This window comes from Mastacembelus armatus, chromosome 15 (assembly GCF_900324485.2).
Source record: "Mastacembelus armatus chromosome 15, fMasArm1.2, whole genome shotgun sequence".
NCBI classification, from domain to species: domain Eukaryota; kingdom Metazoa; phylum Chordata; class Actinopteri; order Synbranchiformes; family Mastacembelidae; genus Mastacembelus; species Mastacembelus armatus.
Genome location: NC_046647.1, coordinates 18,267,846 through 18,289,895, shown reverse-complemented (window position 1 = coordinate 18,289,895; position 22,050 = coordinate 18,267,846). Strand labels below are relative to the sequence as shown.

Genomic DNA, 22,050 nt, shown 5'->3' with positions numbered 1-22,050 from the left:
CCAGTTTGTGCATTAAAGCTAAATAGTGATTCACTAAGCAAGTTAATGGCTCCTCAGCTAAATTGCAAACAGCAGTTTCAGCAAAGGTGTTGACAGGTCGAAGGCTGACAGGCAGCTGCTTTACCTGTTGGGGCATTTTGAAGAAACAGTCGGAGGAAATTAAAAATACCACTGGCCTCAGACCAAATATTGATTTATTGAGAATTTCTTGGATGTATTTCCATGGACCTACATGCCCATCTGATACTGTGAAGCAAAGAAAGATCCACTAATCAAAGCCAGCACCTCAGGCACTGGCCCAGGAAGTTAATAGGAACAAATGATCCTGATGAAACTTCTTCATATTAAAAAAGTTTCCTGGGTTCCTGAGAAGGTTTAGGTTTCAATAATTAACAAAACAAAAACACAACCACACACTTCCCTCAGGTGTAAATTGAGAAACCAGTGCAAAGCAAGAAAGAGCAAGCACACGCACACGTGCACGCGCGCGCACGCACACACACACACACACACACACCCACACACCCACCCACACACACACACCCACACACACACACACACACACACACACACACACACACACACACACACACACACACACACACACACAGAGGATGGCTGGAGCAGAGCCAAAGCCTATTCCCCTACGACCACACAGCCATTTACCATAGCTGCTCCACTCCCCTGACCAGCACACTAATCACATTAATCATCTATTTGTTTTAAAACATCATTAGGGACATTCACACACAGACTTGTACACACATAGATAAACACACACTGTGTCTGTAGAAGTACACAGTGATGCACTTCATGAGTACAAGAGGGATGAGAGCCAAATTACCTACCATGCACTAATCACTTAGTTCTCTAATGGAAACATACTCATCACATTTGTGCTCATGTATACATTTATTGTACACACAATTATGCATCTGGACACAATGACAAAGCACAGATGGGCCATAAAAAGGGTTCAATTAAATAAATAAAGAAACACCACTTAAAAAAACTCGGTGTGTATAGTTTTGTTACTTAAAGTTCTGTAAATCTGTGTCTTGTACTATTGTGTAATTATATGCAACAGAGCATTCATCATTATGACTGCAGATAAAGATTTAAAAGGTCCCATAGTAGAGTCAATCTGGAAAAATAAAGACTATTAATATTATTAGGAAAAATAGTATATTTGAAGGTTTTATAGCTTTGGATTTATCCTTATGCTTATGTACTGACTGAGATCTTTAAGGTACTACAGGTAAGGTAGTACAGGTTCAGCTTTTAATGAAAAAGGATTACTGGCCATGATTACCAAAAGAGCTGGCAGAGAAGTAATAACTGTTTGTGCTACAGAGGAATTAACAGTTGCACCACTTCTTTCTTCAGTCATTTTACCATTTAACACATGGTGTTTATTTTTACCTTTAAACCAAAAAAGTCTTATGTATAAATAAAAGCTTTATACCTCAAAGAACAGCGTGGAGTATATTTCATACATGGCATGATGTTCCAAATATTAATCACAACTGTGATATTATATACTCTCTCTTTCTTTCTTCTTGTGTATTACTTGGTTGGAGAGGTGAGTGTATGCTGAGCTTAGGCACCATGGGGGACATTGCCAGGAGGGGCACATTGGGGTTGGGTGACTTAAATGTAGAAAAATCCAATAATTGTAACCGTCCAGGGGGAGGGCGAGCTTTTAGGGAGGGGAGCGACCTGTTATTACTCTTTCCTTTTTCTTTCCCTCTTTCATTTCATCCCCTAATTCCAGAGTGAGGGGGTAACCTAAGAAAGGGAGGGCACGAGGTGGAGAGACATGAGGGTTACGGGCAGAGCTTGCTGTTAAAGTATGTCCTTGTAATTAGCTGAGTATTAGCAGTGGTGACAATGCAAGAGCACTGGGCAGGGAAGCACCCTTTAACGCTCCACTCATTTCCTGAACTTAATCCCCACCGCTTACTGGTAATAGTGCACACGCATCTGGACACACACACACACACACACAAAAAAAAACTCCCAGTCATGCACAAATTCACATAATCAACTGCTGGCTATAATGGGAGAGGACTCCCTGAGCACTGAGCTACACCCAACAGCTCACCTTCAATCCCTATTGTGTTCAAAGTCATAATGGCGTTTTACTGCAGGGAATTTTAGTGTGCATGCACATGTCTACATGTGTGCACGTGTACATGCACATTAACATTAGTGTCTGCATCTCCACATTAGCATCAAATTGTGTTCACAAGTGGTGTGGTGACTGTTTATTTCTCAAGTGTCAAGAAGCTTCCAACACCCAACACCACTTCAGGCGAGTCCCTGTTACTTCTTTCCTCCAGAGAACGGATGGAGGAGACAAGGCTACAGAAGCGAAAATCAATTACTTTCAATTAAGTCAACCGGCAACTCTTTCAGTGTGCCCTTAAGCCACTCAAGTCTTGCTTACACTACCTCCAACCCCCACTCCTGCACTACAAAGTGCAGTGGTTAAATTATAGACTTAGAAATAATTACTGTGACAATGGCTAAAATGCGCTTGAACAACAGTTAAGGAGCATTTAAGTCTATCTGTGAAAAACATTAAAAAGTAGTAAACATACAAAATAGCATTTAATTGTGACTGTTATAATTCACTTAATTGAAACACATCAAATAACTTCCTTAATGTTGGTCTGAAAAGTTTCTTGTACTTCCCATTGCTACATTTATGATATAAATATATAACCTACCAACAACTTCCTCCAAAAACAAACATCTGAATGGTGTCTACAAACAGTGACTGTACAAACTGCATGATTAGCCAGATTTATTAATCCCTTTTTACCACTCTGTGGTACCTGGAGCCTGAAATATTAAAAATAAAACACTGAAGCTCGAAAAGTCCTAATGCTCCACATGCAGATTTGGATACCCTATCACACCACAGCACGCCAAACAACAGTGGCTGACAGGAGAAATCCTTGTGCGAGCTTCAGTCAGTGCGTAAATAATCTATGACTGCACTGTAGGTCTTTATTCACTTATTTAAATAAAGCTCCTCTGGGTGGTTTAGCTCATTTCCAGCAACTTAAACCAACAATTTAATCTCTGTGTTAGTGGAGGATGTGTTGTATACTGTGAAAAAATAATCTAAACTCTATCATCTGATTTTAATTTAAATGGATTATCCATCCATCCATCCATTGGATTATTTAGGTGAATTATTTGAATTATTTATTATTATTTATTATTATTATTTATTATTATTTAGGTGAATTTTCAAAATGAAAACAACATTTTGAAAATTTTGATTCTACTGACGACACAATATATTTAGATGAAAGGTCTTAAAAACAAGCCAACAACAACTGTAGACTATTAATAACACCATTGTGTCTTTCTTTCAAACAGTGCTAAGATTAATGGGTGTGCAAATATATTTTTATTTAAGTATGGATCTGAACTGACTCTGATCTGAAATTTAAAGGAGGTGTGTATTATTGCTACTGTCACAATGTGCGATGTACAAAGTGAATTTTAGAAAAACAAATTGCTGGCAAAGGAGCAATTAACAACAGTTCTGAGGAGCACAGGAGAATGAGAGCATGGAGCCAGTTTTATTACATTCTGAGGGGGCTTGTGCAACATCCTTGCTTCACATCGATTTCTATTCCATTAGCGTACATAAAAATCTTCAGAGACACCTGAGCTCAGACCAGAGCACACCAGTTGAGAACCATTTCTATAGAGAGCATGTTATAAACAGCGCAGAGGGGGACCACAAACCTTGTCATTGACACAACAGTCTGAGTGCGCGTGTGTCTGTGTGTGTGTCTGTGTGCCTGCCAGCTCTCAGTCTAGCACTATTGTCTAACAAGGTCTAATTAGCACTGTGGCACAATGAATTAGCATAATTATGCAAACAGGGATCTGCTAAAGGCTTGGCACAAGGGGAGGCTACGGGGGGCACCTATTACAACACACATACATGCATACATGCGCGCACACACATGCATTCACAGTCTGTAAGAACAGTTAGACACTAGTGCAGCATATATGACTGTGACAGATCCACTGGGCACAGAAAACACACACACCTGTCCAACACTGCAACAGGACATGACAGGAACACAAGGCTTTCACACACAGTGATGATTGCCTTATTTGTATTTATGTACCTAGAGCAGACACTGAATATGTTACCTATCATATGCTGCCATTTATCTTTTCTTTCCAAAAACATCCTCCTGTCACAAAAAGCCTCAACCATGGTAAACATCAGGTAGGCAGAAGTGACTGACTATAACAGGAATGACTGAGAGTCTGAAAGGTTAGGGGCCATTTAGACAATGACAGATACACAGATCACTCTATGATTTCCAGTGGATGATCACAAACACTAAGAAGTTATTCCTGTTAGTGTATGTGCATGCATGTCTGTATAGGCACACCAGTTGGTCACTGTGACCTTTGCCTGCAACATGAACCCAACAAGTAACCCCACAGCCCAACAACCCTCTTACCAAAAGCCCTGCAATGTCAACAACTGCTGCCTAAAACCTCTCAAACCCACATATACAGATACACACACTGCCTCTGATGCATTCTTAGTCACCCAACCCCAAGGCCTGTATTGTGTCCTAAAATCCTGATCCCTAGCAGGAAACAAGCACCCGTAAAACCCCAAACAACGCCTGCACAAAGCTCTCTTACAATTACAAGCTCCTGCTGTCAGCTAAAGAACCAGGAAGGTTGGAAGTTCAGAGTTCAAATAGTTCAAAGTGATTAAAACAGGTCTGAAATAGGCCCGGTCATTCAGCGGCAACATAATGAGTTACAAATATAACAGCAATTCAATGGCTTCTGGATGCCCACCAGAGGGGGTCATTTCTGCTCACTCTAAAGTGCAGGTACAGTATCTAAAACATACACAGGTGACCCCCAGGTAGAAGTCTTCACAAGTCAACAAAAACAGAATCTAAAGGAGCACTATAGAAAGCTTACCCAAAACAGATGTGCATACATTTTTAAAATAGAGATCTGATTTGAAGTAGAGCCAAGCAGAATTTGACTAGACCTGAAGATAGTTAGACCCAAAACACTAATGACATCGATTATGCTCAGATCCCTTCAGATGCACTTAGGTATGTTGACAGAAAGACCTAAAATCCATGGGTGGTGTCTTTGTTTCTCTGAAAAGTCATTTGGCTTTGTCAGTTTTTCTCTTTTAATAAACTAGTCGATTATTCACTGTTTTTGAATGTGTGGTCTTTCAGGTGCAGACTGATATACATCATAGGTAATGGGTTGTAAATAATACCGCTATTCTTCATTAAACATCAACATAGATACATGCTTTCATTTGGACTTGAATGTTTCTTCAAATGAAATGAATTGCTTAATAAATATGGACAGAAGTGCTATGATAGCCCACATATTCAAAGCCGATTGTTGTCGGAGTCTTTCCAGTAAAATGAAATGCTCTCCATTTAATAAAACATCTTCACTGAGACTCTTTGCCAGCTCTTGAAATAAAACCATTGACTGCAGCTTATCGTCACCTTAAGAAACAACATATTGTTCACATACGTGCACAGTGGTGAGGCAAACACAATGGCTGGGAGACAGGGTCATGCTGAGAGGGGGTAGCAATTTTGAGCTGAGTCCACACATTTTGGAGGCAGTGGGCTAATCCGGCCAGGCTTTTTAGCCTTCTATTCAGGAGGACAAGGACCCCTAGGATTTGGGCTTGTCCACACCTCAGGGGTGGGGGATTATCAAGATAGCAGGAAAGATGGAGAGGATGTTAGGTGGACAAAGTAAATATGTGTTTGTTAGCAAGACGTTGACTTTTGCATGAATAAGTGTGTGGCTGCATGTCTATTTTTGCGAGGCATGAGGAGCAAACATATGTAGTTACATGTGTGTTTTTGCATTTAGGGGGGTTTCTCTTGGACTTGCATCCCCCAAAATATACCCCAGAGCTCTGACAGGGTCACCTCTGGGCCTTTCAGAGCCTCCTCTCAACCAATCCTAATTGATCTCACGCATTACTAGTCCCAAACATGAGATGGAGAACAGGAGGGAGATGGCTGGCTCATTGTCTGACAAACTGATCTCTCTCTCACACACACACACACACTCACACACACACACACACACACACACACACACACACACACACACACACACACACACACACACACACACACTCCACTTCTGGCATGCCCACCCACCATCTCCCCTACACCTCTTTTCTCCTCTCCCCTCCTCTATGCTCTCATCTCCGACTGTGCTAATCCACCAGCCGAGTCAGAAACTCAGTTACCCATCTGGCCAAGCATGACTCCAGCTGGGAAGAGAGAGGGATGGATGGGTACAAGGAAGAAAGGGGGAAAATTATAAGAGGGGTAGGTGGAGAAAGAGGAATAAGGGGGTAAACTGTAAGCACTCTGGAGAAAGGAGAGAGAGCTTTATTCAAGTTCCTCCTTTATATAATAAAGGAAGAAAAGAAAGAGAAAACTCAGGAAGAGGTTTCTGCAAATCTCAAAGAGCACAGGTTGTTGGGGTGGGACAATGCAAAAGCACAATGATCTTTTACTCTTTTTAAAATACTATATATTGATTCTATTGTCTCCTTGTAGAGAAACAGCATTATCCATTGTAGCAAGTTGGAATGAGAGGTGCCACTGAGCTCCATCATCAGACTTATGTAGTCTGATCCCGGTGTGCAGTGAAGTAGCCCCTAGCCATGGCCTTCACCTTTGACCCCAACTCCTGACGAGCCACCAGGGTGGTTAACGGTAACTTGTGACCTTTGTCATAAGCTAGTACATGTCTGTAAAGACGGATCTGCTCAGAGACAGCTTCATAATTAATCAAAGAGGATCACATCTAGGAATACAGTCAGGGGAGGAGGTGTGTGAAACTAAAGCCACAGTGTCTATATTTGAACTCTTTTGTAAAACATTTGTCACTGTTGTTGCTTTTAATCATCCGATGATTTGCAGTACTATGGACAGCCAAGTTGAACTTCATTATACAGAAGTTACTAATTAAACCAAATACGTTAGCAATGCAAGAAATACACACACAGTAACATTAACTTTGTGTTCCATAAAGTACATAAACTGATACGTGTAAACTTATTTCAAAACCTGCTTTGCTGGATTGTTATTAAAAAAATACAGATTGACATAACCTTTACCCATGTAATCAGCAGCAACAGAAATACTTTTATGCCTGGATTCATATTGATAAAAGACAAAAACCCAAACAGAAGTAAACTAAGTCAGGCAATACACTCCACAAATGCTTGATAGAATATAAGGTCAGTATAAAGGTTTCTGTGTGCAGATAATGCTTCTCTACTGCATATTATAGAGAATGTGCAAAACCCTGTTTGAGCCATGTTCTTCCCTTTCTCCCAAACCACTCATCACTGTCTACTGAAGCAATAAGCAGACTGCAACCCACTTTCCTAAAGGACATCTGAAGGTAGTTGGAAGTATTGCGTACCTGATAAACCACTGTAGACACCACACGACAAATACTCCAAATACCCAAGGATGTAATTGAACCACCAACATCAAACCATCAATCAAACATCAATATCACGCAACATAAGGCCTAACCAGAACTTTAGTGTGTGTGTGTATGTGTATGTTTTAGGGATAAAAGCCAGGGAGCATTGTGGGTAAAAAAAAATAACTCCACTGTGACCACAATCACATAAACTCATTACAATTACAATGACAATTTAAGTGGTAAAATAAAATATGTACTCACAGACATTGCCAGTGTTGTCAAAACTGTTGAGCACTTCGTTCACTCTGAGAGGCCCCAGGTTATCCCTGTGAGACAAAAATACAGATAAATCTGTCACAGCCTGAGAAAATGCTATGTTGTGCATCATCTTCCTTACAGACAGAGAAAGTTTATGAGCATTACCAACTTATGGCTTTGTCCCAAAGGAAATATATCAAGAGGTGGGACTGGATTTGACGTGTTATGTGTTTACAAAGCTGACATCACTGAGTTGAAGAGAAACCACTTGCCTGAATTAAATTTGTAAAAAAAAAAATGTTAAAAATGTATAAAAATAATTTCTGCAAATCAAAAACTTTTCTGTTTCATGTTTAAACAGGTTTTCAGATGCTACTTTTCAGCCCCCATGTCCAAAATCTACTACATGTGATTAACAGTGCATACATACTTCTGTGGTAACAGTCTGTGAAACAGTAACATTTTGTAGACAAAGGAATTTCACCCATGTCCAAACCTGCTCATATAGCCCCTGATAATAAAAGCAGCATGACAGTGTATAACCTCAGACTTTGTTCAATGCTGACTTTTACCCAACCAGCCTGATGTGCTGTGGTTTCATTAAATGGCCTCATGTCCATCTGTTTTAAGTGTGTACCTGAGTAAGGCACTGCACTCAGGAAAGCAGACACTTCTGTACTCCACCCACTGGTCATCTGAGGAATCACTAGTGTCTTCTGCCACAAGCCTTTTCCTGCTGAAAAGGTCAAATGTGGCAAACCTGCGAACTGACACTTGTTTGACCTCTGGACTGTCCACCTGCTTCTGACGCAACACCTGTGAGAGCCAGGAGAGAAAATATATGATTTTTCATTTCTACAAAAAAAAAAAAAAAAAAAAACATCCTGTAACTAGTAAACAATGTCATAACTTTTAAAGTCTGAGCATTTGTAGAACAAAATCAGAAATGTTTTCCTGTTTTGGATGTGCTACTTTTCAGTCTAACACAGTAGAGCTCAGAGACATTTTCAAAAAATTTTACATTTTTCATTTTTCTGGTCTATTGCATGGACTACAGACATCAAGCCTGTGTTTCTGTTTCTTTTTAGTCAAAGCTATTTAAAACAAAATTCAGGAAATTAAAGAACTATCTGTTGTATCTATCAGTCTTTTTAATAACTCCGATGGAGTCCACACAGAGAGTTCATTACTGTGCCTGGAGAAAGATGTGCAGAATGAAATATGGCCCCATTGCAAGCAGCTTTCTTATCAGTCGAGCGAACAATGCCCATCTATGGGAAAAGGCAAAAGCCCAACTTTACAGGCACTGCTCTTGTGTGTGTTTCTTTTCCATTCACTGCTAATCAGACTCAGAGGACAGCAACAGATTTCAAGTGGTGAAAAGTCACAATAAAGTCTGGTTCTAATCAATGAAGCCTCTCACACACAAACAGCGGAGTGCACTTTCACATAACCACAAATGAAACGAATGACTTCTAAATGTGTGTGTGGATAATCTATCAGTTATATTTCCAGTCTTCTATCTCGATCCCCTTATACCAAGCCTGACTCAAACAAACACGGGCCCATGTAGGAACCTCAGACAAGCGCAGAGGATTTTCATATGAAACAATACCTGTCTGAGTAGAGTCCATCTGGCTCGGGCGACATCAGCAGCACCACAGGCTCCAGCCGGTGAGCTGTGGGAATTACCTGTGCAGGTGTGTTCATGACTATTTGTCCCCAAACGCGAAGCCGGCTCGGTCTTTCCTACAGTGCCGTTACCGGCGGAGTTTTTCTCCATGTTATATTACGGGCAGAAATAAATCTGCAAACAAATGCAGTGTCTGCGGAGCTGTCACTGTTGGCGACAGCAACGTGCTAATACAAAAAATAAGGTTTTCTTACGTAAACTACACCAACGCAGAGACGATCGTAGATTCAGCTTCTCGGTGATCACCTGTTACACCCACAATGGATGCATGCGACTTCCGTACACTTTCAGTTCCCGAGGCATAGCAACGGATTGTCGAGCAAACATGCGGGACCTTCGTGGTGAGAAGAGATGTCGAGCATGAGAGCAAGAAGAAGTGTTGTGTCAAAGGCTTATCGTCTCAATATGTGTATAAACAGAACCTCAGCCTTAACCCCAGCCAGTCGTCTCTTATGACGGTTAATCTGCCTCTATCCTCACCCTCAACATCTAACCTCTGTCCACTCCAGTCTGGTACATGATGCTTACCGATTTTCAACTAGAAATCGGCGGAGGTATATCTGTTATTGACTTTTGTTTATTTTATATCTGTTTATTTGTTTTTGTCTGCATTTTTAGCTTCACTCGTAGCGATAAAGGAGCATAATCAGCAGCGGATCTGTGTTTGATTACTTCAGCCTGGCGCTGCTCGTTACGTCACCAACAGCGGGGGTTTGTTTCGGAAATCATGCACGTGTCCACTGCTGTTAACGGCTGATTAACGGCTGAATGATCGATTCAGAAATTACAATAATCAATAACCGGATCAGCAATGTAGTGATTAGTTAGCTGTCTGAACACACAGACACAAACGGATCATTTAGCGGACTGACCTGGAGCTTTAGTTAAACAATGGCCGTGCTCTGCTCTCTGCTGTATGCGCGTCTCTTTTCCCCAGCTCGGTTACGATTTTGGAAACTTGCCGCTCGCAGACAGATGACACGCTATTATACGTCGGTAAGTGTGTTTAGTTAACGCTAAAGGTTTTGTTTTTACTGCTCTAGGGTTACTAACGTCAAGGCATTCATTATTCAACACGGTGTCTCGTCTCCAGTTTGACAAAACTAGTCCCGAGAGCTGAAACTGAGCCCCTGTGGATGTTTTATTTCAGCACACTGCAGACTCATCGGTTCATCATCTTAGCTCTGGACTCGAGCGATACAAGGACTTACAGAAGTATTTCAGCAGGAGGCTGAAGGCAGCGTACCACAGGTTCTCCAACATACCCGATCAGTCTGTGGTAAGTTCTGCTTTAGGTCTGGGCTGATTTTATTACTATCATTTTGAATATTGCAGGTGGGTAAAGCATGAATTACAAACATATATGTTATTTATTTATTTATTTATTTATTTATTATTAAAATAAATAACAGTTAGATTTCAGGCCCCTCTCTTCAGATGCATAAGGATAGCTAACAAGTTAGAGATGAGTTTGGAAGACAGTTGCTGACTTAAGGTATTTGTGAAATTCAACATTAGTTTTACGTTTCACTGAGATTTGTCTCGTCACAGGTCTATGGACATCACCATGTGTATTTCCTTGAAGATGATGGTATCTACAGGCTGGACACGAGGCAGAGCAAGTAGAAACATGACTATTTTGACTATTTTACAGCATTACAGCACTAGATATTTTTTACATTATCCATTGTTAAGTGACATTCCTACTTTTGTGAATGAAACAGCTTCCTGTCCCCATTTGTAGGTGAGCTGGAGCCAGAGCAGGTGCTAAATGTAGCACAGGCCTCTAGAGGGGATGAGAAGACAGAATTTGTGAATGAAGCGAGGGAGCAGAGGTTTCAGTGGACCATTCAGAGGATACGTCTGTCCCCAGAGGAGAAGCATCTTGCTGCTACACTAAAACCTAATTACAGAGAGGAGCTGAGGTGAGTAAAAGAGAACAGGATTAAGTAAAGTACACAAAGTACCATATTTTATACTATTTATTTTAAAAGTTAAATTTACTGAATTAATAAGGGGATGGTTGTGTTGTAACTTTCCAGGTGTGTGGTTGTGAGGCTTGAAAGAAGAAATTTCTCTACTTTTGACTCCTCACACATCATACTTACATTGGACAAAGTCTTAAGCTTTGGTATGTTAAATAGTTTGCATTCGTAAAAATGATATTTCAGTAGCCACAGAGGTAATGGGACATTGGCTAAAATAAAAGGATATGTTTGTGTATATCTGTTTCTGCTCGGGTAAAGAGTGGGCCACAGATGACGTTCTGTTTTACACAACTCTGGAGGGTCTGCGCTGCAGTAAGGTGTTTCGTCTGGACCTGACCTCCAGTGGAGGCAGGATAACCTCAATATATGAGGAAACACGACCTGAGTAAGTGTAAGAAATGTGGCATCTGAGCTGTCTCTGTTCCCACACCATCTGTAATCGAAACACCACCTCTCTCCAGTGTGTTCGTTGAGGTTGCCCTTTCTGGAGACCGACAGATACTGAGCATCAACTGCAACAGCAGGACCAGTTCGGAAGTGATGCTAATTAATACAACAGTATCCAGTTTAGAGCTTTTCTTGGTCCAGCCACGTCAGCCAGATCTACTGTACCACGTGGAGCACTGGAGAAAGTGGCTGATCATACTGGCTAGTACAGGGCCTGGACAGGAATATCAGGTAGAGTGCATAGATTTCACAGAATTGTCTGTGTTCACAGTTATAATTCCACTATATAACTAGACAAACCTCCATCTAGTCAATTAATGGGAATAACAAAACAAAATTAATCTGCAGCCACTGGTTGTCTGTTGCACATCTGCTGCATGTACAAGCTGAGGTTGGTTGGTTAGTTGATCCTACAGATTAACAGATTTGCATATAGACATTTACATGCAGGTTACATAACTACTGTTGCTGATTCCTCTGTCCTGTTTGAGTGGAAATAGTTGATCTCTTGTTTATGTTGTGGTAACTCAGTATTAGATATTACAAGAAAACATGCAAATATATGTTCTGATTTTAAGATATATTTTGTTGTCAAGAAGATTTATCCTTTTGTTCAATAGGTGGTGCAGGCCCCTCTCTCGGACCCATCCATGAAGACCTGGGTCTCACTGTTTTCCCCTGGCCCTGGCACTGTTGTTAAAGACATGGATGTGATTGGAGACCACTGTGTGTTGGTTGCAAGAACGCCAACCTGTGAACTTGTCCTGATCGTGGTCCCGCTGACCCATCCCAAAGAAGCATACACCATACAGGTCAGTATCTCCAGAAATCTTTAATTTCATACTCTTAGTCTTGTTTGTGTTTGGCTCTGTTTTTTTTACACTCATATTTCTATGCTTATTCCCAAGCTCCCCTCCTGGGCTTGTGCCATTGAAACCAAGAAACCAGGCTTGACAAAACCACGCCATATGTTAGAACTCCTGATCTCATCTCCAGTCCACCCACCTGTGCCCTTCTGTCTACACCCTGAGGACAGACTCCTTTTATCTGGTACTAAAGATGGGTCCTTCCCAGAGAACCAGGGCAGTTACACCACCACACGCTTAGAGGCCTACAGCCAAGTAAGAACACTTAACTTATGAGACACACATAGACCAACACAGTATCAGAAGAGAAGTCAAATTTTGCAAAAATAATTATTGTTTGAAGATCAGTTACCAGTATCATCTACTCCTTGTAGTCTGAGGACCAGTTTCTCTGCCTCTCCTCTATAGGATGGTACCTTGGTGCCAGTAACACTGTTTCATATAGGACCTGTGGAGGGTCTGAGGCAGGCTCCACTGCTGGTCCATGTCTATGGAGCTTATGGTAGAGATCTCAACATGGAGTTCTGTCCAGAGAAAAGGCTGCTACTCGAGCAGGGCTGGGCTTTGGCCTACTGCCACATCAGGTAATATATCAGTCACATAACATCCTAAAAAACTCAGCTCAGCTCAGCTTTCTTTTGTTGCTGACATGACATGTGATTTATGTAATTAATACCTGTGTTTACACTGACTGTGTATTGATGCTGCTGCAGGAAATTGTTGGAAGCTGTCTGTGAGGGCTAGTTAAGGCTGGAACTCAATCATAGTATTGTTTAAAAGTGTGTTAAAATAAATCTGTGTTCTTTACCTTTACACCTCTCAGAGGTGGAGGGGAGCGGGGTCTGTCCTGGCAAAGACAAGCTCGTGTGGAGGGGAAGCAGAAAGGAGTCGAAGACCTTCAAGCCTGTCTCCAACACCTCTTCTCCTCAGGTGTCTCCTCTCCTTCACTTACTGCTCTTACCGCCTGCAGTGCTGGGGCTGTGCCAGTTGGAGCACTGTGCAACAGACACGCACACATGATGCAGGCTGTCGCACTGCAGGTAAGATGTTAAATCACTGAAGAACTCTGTGTTTGTGTGCATGTTTTTTTTTTTTTTGAGTTTATAGCTTTAAGTGTTTGACTAAAGACACACATCTCATGCTGTCTCTTTTTCTGTGTTCAGGCTCCTTTCCTGGATGTTTTGGGAACAATGGAGGATCCCAGCCTGCCTCTAACTTTGGAGGACAGAGAGGAATGGGGGGACCCTGTAGGAAACCCAAAACACAGACTCACCATCACCTCCTACTGCCCCCTTCACAACATTATTCCTCAGGTAAGGAGAGGATTGAGAAGTTTAATAGTGTTGTAGAAGAGAAAAATGCATCATGCTCCTGTTGTGTTACAATTTACCCCAGTGGTTTCCTTTTCTCAGGCACTGAGACTCATTAATAATTAATAATCTTTGCTTAGCACCGTAACGAAATCCAGGTTAGCCACCTTACCTATACAATCTGTGTGTGTGTGCTAATGTGAGACAGCGCTACCCATCGATGCTACTGACAGCCTACAGTGGTGATGCCAGGGTTCCTCTATCAGGTGTTCTCAAATACACTGAGCAGCTAAAGAAAGCCATTCAGAAACACTTCACTGTGAATCCTAAAGCAGGTGTGTACACTCACTCTCACACATGCGCTCAGCTTAATCACTCCTTGATTGTGTCGATGTATGATGGATTTGTATGAAGATGTGGTTGTTTAACATACTTTTAAGTGTAACATCTGCATGAAAGGTTTTAATAGTTTAAGGTCAGCTCCCAACAGTAGTGTCAGTGGACATATCTGGAGAGTAACAGAAGTATGACTGTCTGTCAGGGGAAAGTGCCTTTATCATTCAAAGTTCATGAAAGTATAGCACAGGTCACCTTGTTGTATTGTATTTTGTGTGTGTGTGTGTGTCATTTCCCCCTAGAAAGGCTCTTTCCCCCTCTCACTTATAATCTGCCTTCATCACATTGGTGGTACTCGACTTTACACCCCTCTCTCTCTCACACTGCCTCACTCTTCTTGTTTCATATGGACACATTATCTTGCTCTTTCACCCTCTCTCACGTCTGTTGTTCATACACACATATGTCAAGCAGCTTAAGTGTCTGGGTATGTGTGTATATGTCTACCTAATCTGTCTTTCTCTGCTCTCTGGAGTCTTTGATAAAGTGCTGATGGCATAACACATGCAGGCGGGTGGGCAGTCCCATTAGTATGGTAAAGAGATAGTGTATCAGAGCAAGAGATTAGACGCCACAGACTGGGAGCTGTCAAGGTCAAGACCACAACTTGTGAAACAGCCCATACCACAGAGACAGGGAGGGGGGATTATATGGAAGAGGTTGAAAAAAGGAAGTGTAACATCAGATGGGAGCATGAATGAATACAACTAGTGTAAAAATAGGATAGAGAGAAAAGATTTGGGGGAACTGGACAGAGAGAGAAGGGGAGAAGTGAAAGTAATATTAAACAATTAGAGAAATGTCTCAGAGGAAGTTTAGATTAGAGATAATCTTATCCCCCACTCTGCCTCTGATCTTTGTCTTTCTTCCCCTTTCTCTTAGAATATGAACCAGCACCAAACATAGTTCTCAATATCCAACCTAGAGCAAATCACCTGGGACCAGAAGACTTTGAGTTGATGCTGGATGAGGTAATCATTTTTTCCCAGGCAGATATGCTTACAGATAAGACAAATAATGCGTACCAGGCTGAAAAGCGACCATACTGCAAAGACAATTTGTTTTTCAGGTGTAATACCGTCCCTCCCCTACTCTTACACCTTTACAATCCAGGCTTACTGGTCCAAAGGTTTCATAGAAAAGTCACAAATTTAAAAAGTCAGATTCCCAAATCAGAGAAAAGCATTTCCTCTTGTACCCCTACCCATGTGTACAGACATTTTCATTTTTATTTTCCAAGGTTTTGAGACAAAGACTTACAATAAAGGTGAATGGAATTTTGATTTTATTTGCCAACTTCATGACTAGTGACCCAAAACTGCATTGGTGTTATACATTTTAAACTTAGCCCAACTCTTTCCTCACATTTAGACTAATTAAGTTAGTTAAGTTAATGGATCCAAACTAAGAAATGTATCCTTTCTCCCCAACACAGGAAGCACTCAAACTAGCATTTCTATACACAGAGCTGGGCCTGGACCCTCCTCGTCTTCCACGCAAGAGGAAGAGATAGCAAGGCCATCAGGAGGCCGTCAGGCACCAAACAACCAAAACCCGAACATCTACTATTATGCCCAAATCTTTAATATAGCAGTGGAAGATCAACATCAACTAGACTAATCACTTGGTCTAATAGGACATGAATCTGTGAAACTAACTAAACACCACTGTTCCATTCATGTTAGCATTTATAAAGTAAGCTCAAGGGCCCCAAATAGCAGGCTTTCTCAGAGATGTAGCACTGTTCAGGGTGGTTGGGATTAAACCGAGTGTGGGTTGAGAACTGAATCACCAACCCCTCTCCTGCTTCTGTCCGGATACGAGACTTCTGCAATACCTTGCCATCATTAACTTGGTTTGTGCTCATCAGTACCTTTAACTCATCTGGTAACTCATGGATAGAGGAGAGGTCTGTGATAGCAGATTCTTCACCAAAGTTAAGCACCATGAGGAAGGCTTGGTCAATCCCGTCAAGTTCCCTGAGGTAAGAGAAGACACTGGCATCAGCATGGATGAAACAGAACCACCCACGGTGAAGAGGGAGCTCTGACTGATGAAGGGTGTTCAGGAAACGGTACTGAGCTAGAACAGAACCTTCATCCTTCTTCTGGGCCTAAAAGAAAAGGAGAGGTAGAGGAAGATAAGCAAGCTCTGATAGATGGTCCTTGAGGTGAACAGTATGAATGAGCTCTGCACCTCCACATTGACGTTCCTGTAGTTGGGGTGTACAGGCAACCAGGTGATGTTGGTTTTATTGTTAAAGCCTGAATTTATGTCACCACTCCACTGCATTGGAGACCGCTGAGGGTCCCGACTGGCACTCTGCAGTGAAAGGACAGAAATTATTTTGGCACACTTCAGTGGATGCGTACTGTTTATTGGGTACACATCACAAAATAAATGAATAAATCCTACTTTCATGATGATTAAATGTTTCTTTTTACCTGTAATATAGAGGCAGTGTATTAACTGTATGGCCTCTCTCCAGGCTGTGTTTTGTGGTGCAATTGAAGGCTTTTATATCACTATTAATTGCATGTATTTTCTCAATTGTTGTTTTATGCAACTGCTGCACATGGAAGAGATGCTAGAGTGAGTGTTTAAATGTTTTTTCAGTGTGCACAGTACTGACTGCATTGTATTTGCCGGCGGGGTCCTGTATCTGACTCTCTGTGACATTAATGTTCTCCATGCCGATTTCCTCGCCGTAGTAGGTGGTGGGCGTGCCTGGAAGGGTCAGCAGCAACATGTTGATAACACGAATAAAGGTCTGACCAGCACTGGACGCAAGTCGAGGCTTGTCGTGGTTCCCGACCTGGTAACAGTGGAGGTGAAAAAAAATACAAGAGGGTGGATTGGTGATGAGATATTTTAAGCTGAGAAGGAAGAAGGCATCATGCTGATGATGGGTGGGTTTTGTCAAGGAAGAAAAAGTTGAAGTAAGGGATACAGGATAGATAAAGAGACAAAAAAGCTAAGGTTAAACTGTGACAGGAGTGAATGACTGGCTGTAGAAATCATTAAGCAGTATAGTCCTTCAGCTCTAAGGGGCAGGTGACAATGGAAATCAGAATCCATTAGTATCTGATCATAGAAGGAAAGAGAGTTTGGGGAGATTATGCCCTTATGGCATTCTCATTTTTAAAGGATCTGAAAAAACAAATAATTGTGACTGTGGTGACTCACCACCCAGTTTGGCCACTGTCCCCTGGGCATGTTGGCCATCCAGAGATGGACCAGGTGTTTTACCCATAAGCCACTAGTGTTCTGAGGCAGGTCCAGCAGATAGAAGTTAAATGGGAAGTCACTTTCTTTAACCAGTGGGGTGCCATAGTACATCATAGTCTTGTCTACCTCATGGTAATCATATGACTCTGTCACCATGAACCTGCAGGGCAACAAGAACTTATGTTGTGTGTGATAACATATAAACTGATTCCTGGCAGTCCTGCAATACACTGAGCTGTTTAAAATCTGTGTGTCCATGTATGTCTACTGTCTAACATTCAACAGAAATAAAGCTTAAATGACAAGTTTTGTAAACTTATGGCATCATCATATGCAGCAGCAAATTACATAGGTAGAACTATTACGATCATAAAACTATCTACCTGTATTTGCCAGGCTCATGGCTGTAAGTGTCCATCTCTGCCCTCCACTCCCTCAGCAGGTCATGCAACCCCAGCTGACTGGTGGTGTAGTCATGGTAGAGGTCCCATTCTGATATTATAGACTCCTGGAGTGTTATGAATACAAACAAATATGAGTTAATGTAGCCACCGTTGAAGTTTAAGCCTAGTGGACTCAGTGTTACAGTCAGGTTTTGCATGTGGTTAAAATATTATGTTCCTGAGATCACCAACTACAATGGGTTAAGAGAGGTCAGTGGTATTTTCCCACTGGAAGTTAGACAAGCTCTGGTCTAAATATATTCCTTTGTCAGGAACAGCACAGGGTCCAGTCATAGTTGGAAATAAGTGGGAAGCAGATACAGAGAGAGGAGAGGGCAAGTGATAACAGACAAGAAAAACAAGACTTGTTAAAAGATACTCCTGGAGAAAATTGATCCACTGGCCTTATTGTGTCCACAAAGACCAGTGCAAAGCACTAGGGTGTCAATTTTAAGTGAACCAGCTCAGGACCTGTTTCAGTCCAGAAACATCTATTCAGAGATCATGAGATAATGCTCTTAAAAACTAATACTGATCTGCATCTCAAACACAGGCCATGAATCTATTCACAGACATAATTACTGAGGCAGTAGTGCTAACCACTGAACTGACATGCTGCCACATGAGTGAACTATTCAGCCAGTGCAACACATAGTTAGGCAGGATTTAAAGCTGCACCCAACACTAAAGCACTAACTAATAATACAGATAGCTGCTCAGCCTGGAATCATATTCAAGCTTTAACAAGGCTGTGGTAAAATGCTACATATCCCAATAAACACGTAGGTGTGACTTTTCATTGCAATGCTGTCATTCTATGTTTTTGTGAATGCATGACTAACAATGACTCTTGTGCACTGTAAAGGCCCAGCTCCAGCTTGGTGTGGTATATTGCTTGAAAATGAGTAGTTGGTCCACAGCAGCAGCCAGACCCAGGTTTACAGTGATAGTCCGCAGTGGGAAGTAAATCCCAGTGCTAATCCTCTAAAAGAGGCTTTTTTTAATACTAATCTTTCCTCTGTGAGAAAGAACTTTGGTGTCCATGGAAGAATTGTATTTGTGAGCTCAACTTTGCATGAATTATCCAGAAGAGCAGTAGGTGAACTTGACATTTAAACCAGAGGCTGATGAATGACACGTCATGTACAGCATGAACTCTCCCACTCAGCTGTTTATATTTGTTATACAAGCAATTTCAATTTGTTCTTCATTAATGCTATTATTTATATTTTCTTAATGTTAGATTATCCTAAATTACAGATATATATTGGGTTTAATAGCTCTTCAACAGCACCCATAGATACTGGTCACTGAAATTAAATTTGAGTGGAGCTGATGCTTGGCCTTACATGAGGTTATACCCATTCAGTATTTGCAAAATATTTCACCTGCTCTGTAATATAGGTCCATGTCAGGTGGTAGATTAGACAGACTTAATGTTTTGTGCCATGCAAGGGCAACCAGTGCCCATTAGAACTGAACAATGGTGACTGAACTATACTGAAGAGGGCACACTCACTGGGGGCTTGTTTGGGTCCACCTGTGGTTCATCCCTCAGGTGTGTAGCCTCCAGGATGTGCTTCACTGCATCCATCCGGAACCCATCCACTCCCTTTTCCAGCCAGAAATCAATAATATCCTGAAATGAAATAAATAGTCTTTAGAAATTGCTGTGTGTCTACAATATGTCCAAGAATATAGTGCTGGAGTGTTTTCTTTGTAATATTGTTTATAATAGTCACATGTACTTTGTTCTGTGCACGGCAGCAGTTAAAAACAGACTAGGTTTAACTGACCTAAGTTAATGTGTAATACAGTATGTTAGCTATTACACATTATTGTTAGAGATTACTTAAGATTATAGATACCTCAACCATTGTTGGCACAGTGGAGACACAACAGACGAGAACAATGCTGACAAAGATTTTAGAATTGAGTCACTAGCAGACGCAATGCATGTGAGAAAGAGCTGTGAGAGGTCATCTGATCTTACAATCATCTCTTGGCGGACATGTGGGTTTCTGAAGTTCAGGTCTGGTTGCTCCTTGAGGAACTGGTGCAGGTAACACTGTCCTCTAACTTCATCATATGTCCAGGACGAGTTGCCAAACACACTCACCTGAGAGGAAAGAGCAGGGAAACAGGGGATTATGAAGTCTATACATTTGGAAGCTGCCCATCTGAAGACTCCCTCTCCAAAATAATCATCTAGTTGTTAAATTTGATACAACACACCGGTCATTGCACCTAAAGACTAAAACACAGACAAGTACCAACCCAATTATTAGGCCTCGGCACAGTTGCATTGCAGTCGGTCCAGATATAGTAATCCTCGTAGTGAGGATCTCTCGACTGGCTCAATTTAAACCAGCGATGTTTGTCACTGGTGTGATTAGGAATGAAATCCATGATCAGCTTCAAACCTGGGGGAAACAGAAAGATTTGTATGAGTCAAAGACTTTTCAAAAAGGGCTCATGATGATCCAACCACCCACCTCCAAATGTTTACACACCTTTGTTGTGCATCAGAGTCAGGAGCTCTTCAAAGTCCTGCATGGTTCCAAAAAGCGGGTCGATGGCGCGGAAATCTTCCACATCGTAGCCGAAGTCCTTCATAGGAGAGCGGTAAAAAGGACTGATCCACACTGTCTTGATGTTCAGGTACTGGAAGTGATGCAGCTGCTCCTGAATTCCTGCCAGTCCAGAAACACCACAGTGATGTTTGTACAATCATGCCAGTTTCAAGTAAGGGTCATGTACTGTATGACAATGACAGCATTAAAGCCACAAGCATAGATTCATAAAGTTACTACATTTATATGATATGGGTTTTGGTGTTGAAGTGGATCCAGCCTGTGGATTACATTCACTGTCACCCTACACTTCCAGTAGGAACAAATTGAGTTATAGCCTTTTACAGGGTTACAAAGTGATAGTGGGGCAGTAAACTCATGGTGTACAATTACCCTGTTACAGGTAAAAGTCCTGCAATTAAAATTCTGCAGGAGTAAACATAGTACTGCACTAAAATGTACTTGAAGTATCATCCATAAAAATAATCTCCCAGGTCCTGAAGGATGTTTTCTGTTTGCGTCATAATTTAAAATCAAATTAGACAAATCAGTAAAGTAGTTGTCAAATATATGTAGCGGGGGTGAAGGTGTCCCTCTGAAACAGCTGCTTGATTAAAGTATTGGCCTCCTGTACTTGGGGACATTTACTTATGTGCACATGTCCAGCTGGATTCGGGGTATCTTACCTTTGAGGTCTCCCACCCCATCACCGTTCGAGTCTTTGAAGGAGCGGGGGTAGACCTGGTAGACCGGGGAGGCCTGCCACCAGCTGAGGCACCGCGGGGACAACGCGATCACCGTGCTGGTGAGCGCCACCAGCGCAAGGGTGTAGGCGATCGCCAGCCAGAACAGGATCTCTCGGGGCACTCGGTACCGGGCCTGAGAGGAGTACAGGAGCAGAACCTCCTTGGGCATCCCTGCGTACGGTGCGACCTGTGTGTACACATCAGCCTCGTCCGAGTCCAGCTTCTCAGCGGTGTCGTCCTGCGTGTCCTCCGGGTCGGCGCTGATGGTGTACGCCGCTGACAAGACGCCTTCTTCATCCTGATAGCCCGGGTTCCTGGTGCAGTCCAGCTCCATATTCCCGGTGTGTTTTTTTAAACGCATGATTTAGATTTTTACAACAGAAACAGACTGAAAAGGAGCCGTGATGATTCCGCTGCTCCTCAGTGAGACCGAATGACTCAAAGTGCCAACATGAAGTAACCTAACTACCTTCAGAGGATCAGAGTGTACACACGCACGCACACACACGCACACACGCACGCACAGAGCAGAGCTACCTGTGGAATGTGGGAAACTGGAGAGGTTGATAGCACTGGGTAGAGATTAGATTTAC

General features: G+C 42.0%; 3 protein-coding genes across 5 annotated transcripts in view; 1 reads left to right on the top strand and 2 right to left on the bottom strand.

Moving 5' to 3' along the window:
* The window catches only part of camkmt (calmodulin-lysine N-methyltransferase), an 84,569-nt gene extending 74,843 nt beyond the window's left edge, over positions 1–9,726 (bottom strand). For both annotated transcript variants that reach the window (XM_026309974.2, XM_026309973.1), the window contains exons 1-3: positions 9,383–9,726; positions 8,405–8,583; positions 7,771–7,835 (exon numbers count right to left, since the gene is read on the bottom strand). In XM_026309974.2, the coding sequence (XP_026165759.1) occupies positions 7,771–7,835; positions 8,405–8,583; positions 9,383–9,550 (412 nt within the window). In that variant the 5' untranslated portion in view covers positions 9,551–9,726. The remainder of the gene's footprint in view (positions 1–7,770; positions 7,836–8,404; positions 8,584–9,382) is intronic.
* Positions 9,727–10,168: 442 nt separating this feature from the next.
* On the top strand, positions 10,169–16,893 carry prepl (prolyl endopeptidase like). Of its 2 annotated transcripts, XM_026309849.2 has the most exons (15): positions 10,169–10,456; positions 10,611–10,739; positions 11,012–11,078; positions 11,205–11,385; positions 11,503–11,591; positions 11,707–11,833; positions 11,910–12,126; positions 12,516–12,707; positions 12,804–13,016; positions 13,170–13,345; positions 13,585–13,801; positions 13,925–14,074; positions 14,280–14,406; positions 15,350–15,438; positions 15,903–16,893. In XM_026309849.2, the coding sequence occupies exons 1-15, from the start codon at positions 10,352–10,354 to the stop codon at positions 15,978–15,980; spliced, it is 2,157 nt and encodes a 718-aa protein (XP_026165634.1). In that variant the 5' UTR covers positions 10,169–10,351; the 3' UTR covers positions 15,981–16,893. The 2 variants fall into 2 exon arrangements, with proteins under 2 accessions (XP_026165634.1, XP_026165635.1); XM_026309850.2 differs by lacking the exon at positions 10,169–10,456 and having other exon boundaries at positions 10,673–10,739; positions 11,012–11,082.
* slc3a1 (solute carrier family 3 member 1) lies at positions 15,736–21,950 on the bottom strand. Its single transcript, XM_026309851.2, has 10 exons — positions 21,398–21,950; positions 20,652–20,831; positions 20,416–20,561; positions 20,132–20,257; positions 19,658–19,777; positions 18,079–18,203; positions 17,654–17,855; positions 17,100–17,282; positions 16,664–16,789; positions 15,736–16,580 (listed from the first exon to the last, which is right to left on the bottom strand). Exons 1-10 carry the CDS (start codon positions 21,816–21,818, stop codon positions 16,149–16,151), a joined length of 2,061 nt encoding a protein of 686 aa, XP_026165636.1. The 5' UTR covers positions 21,819–21,950; the 3' UTR covers positions 15,736–16,148.
* Positions 21,951–22,050: the final 100 nt, after the last annotated feature.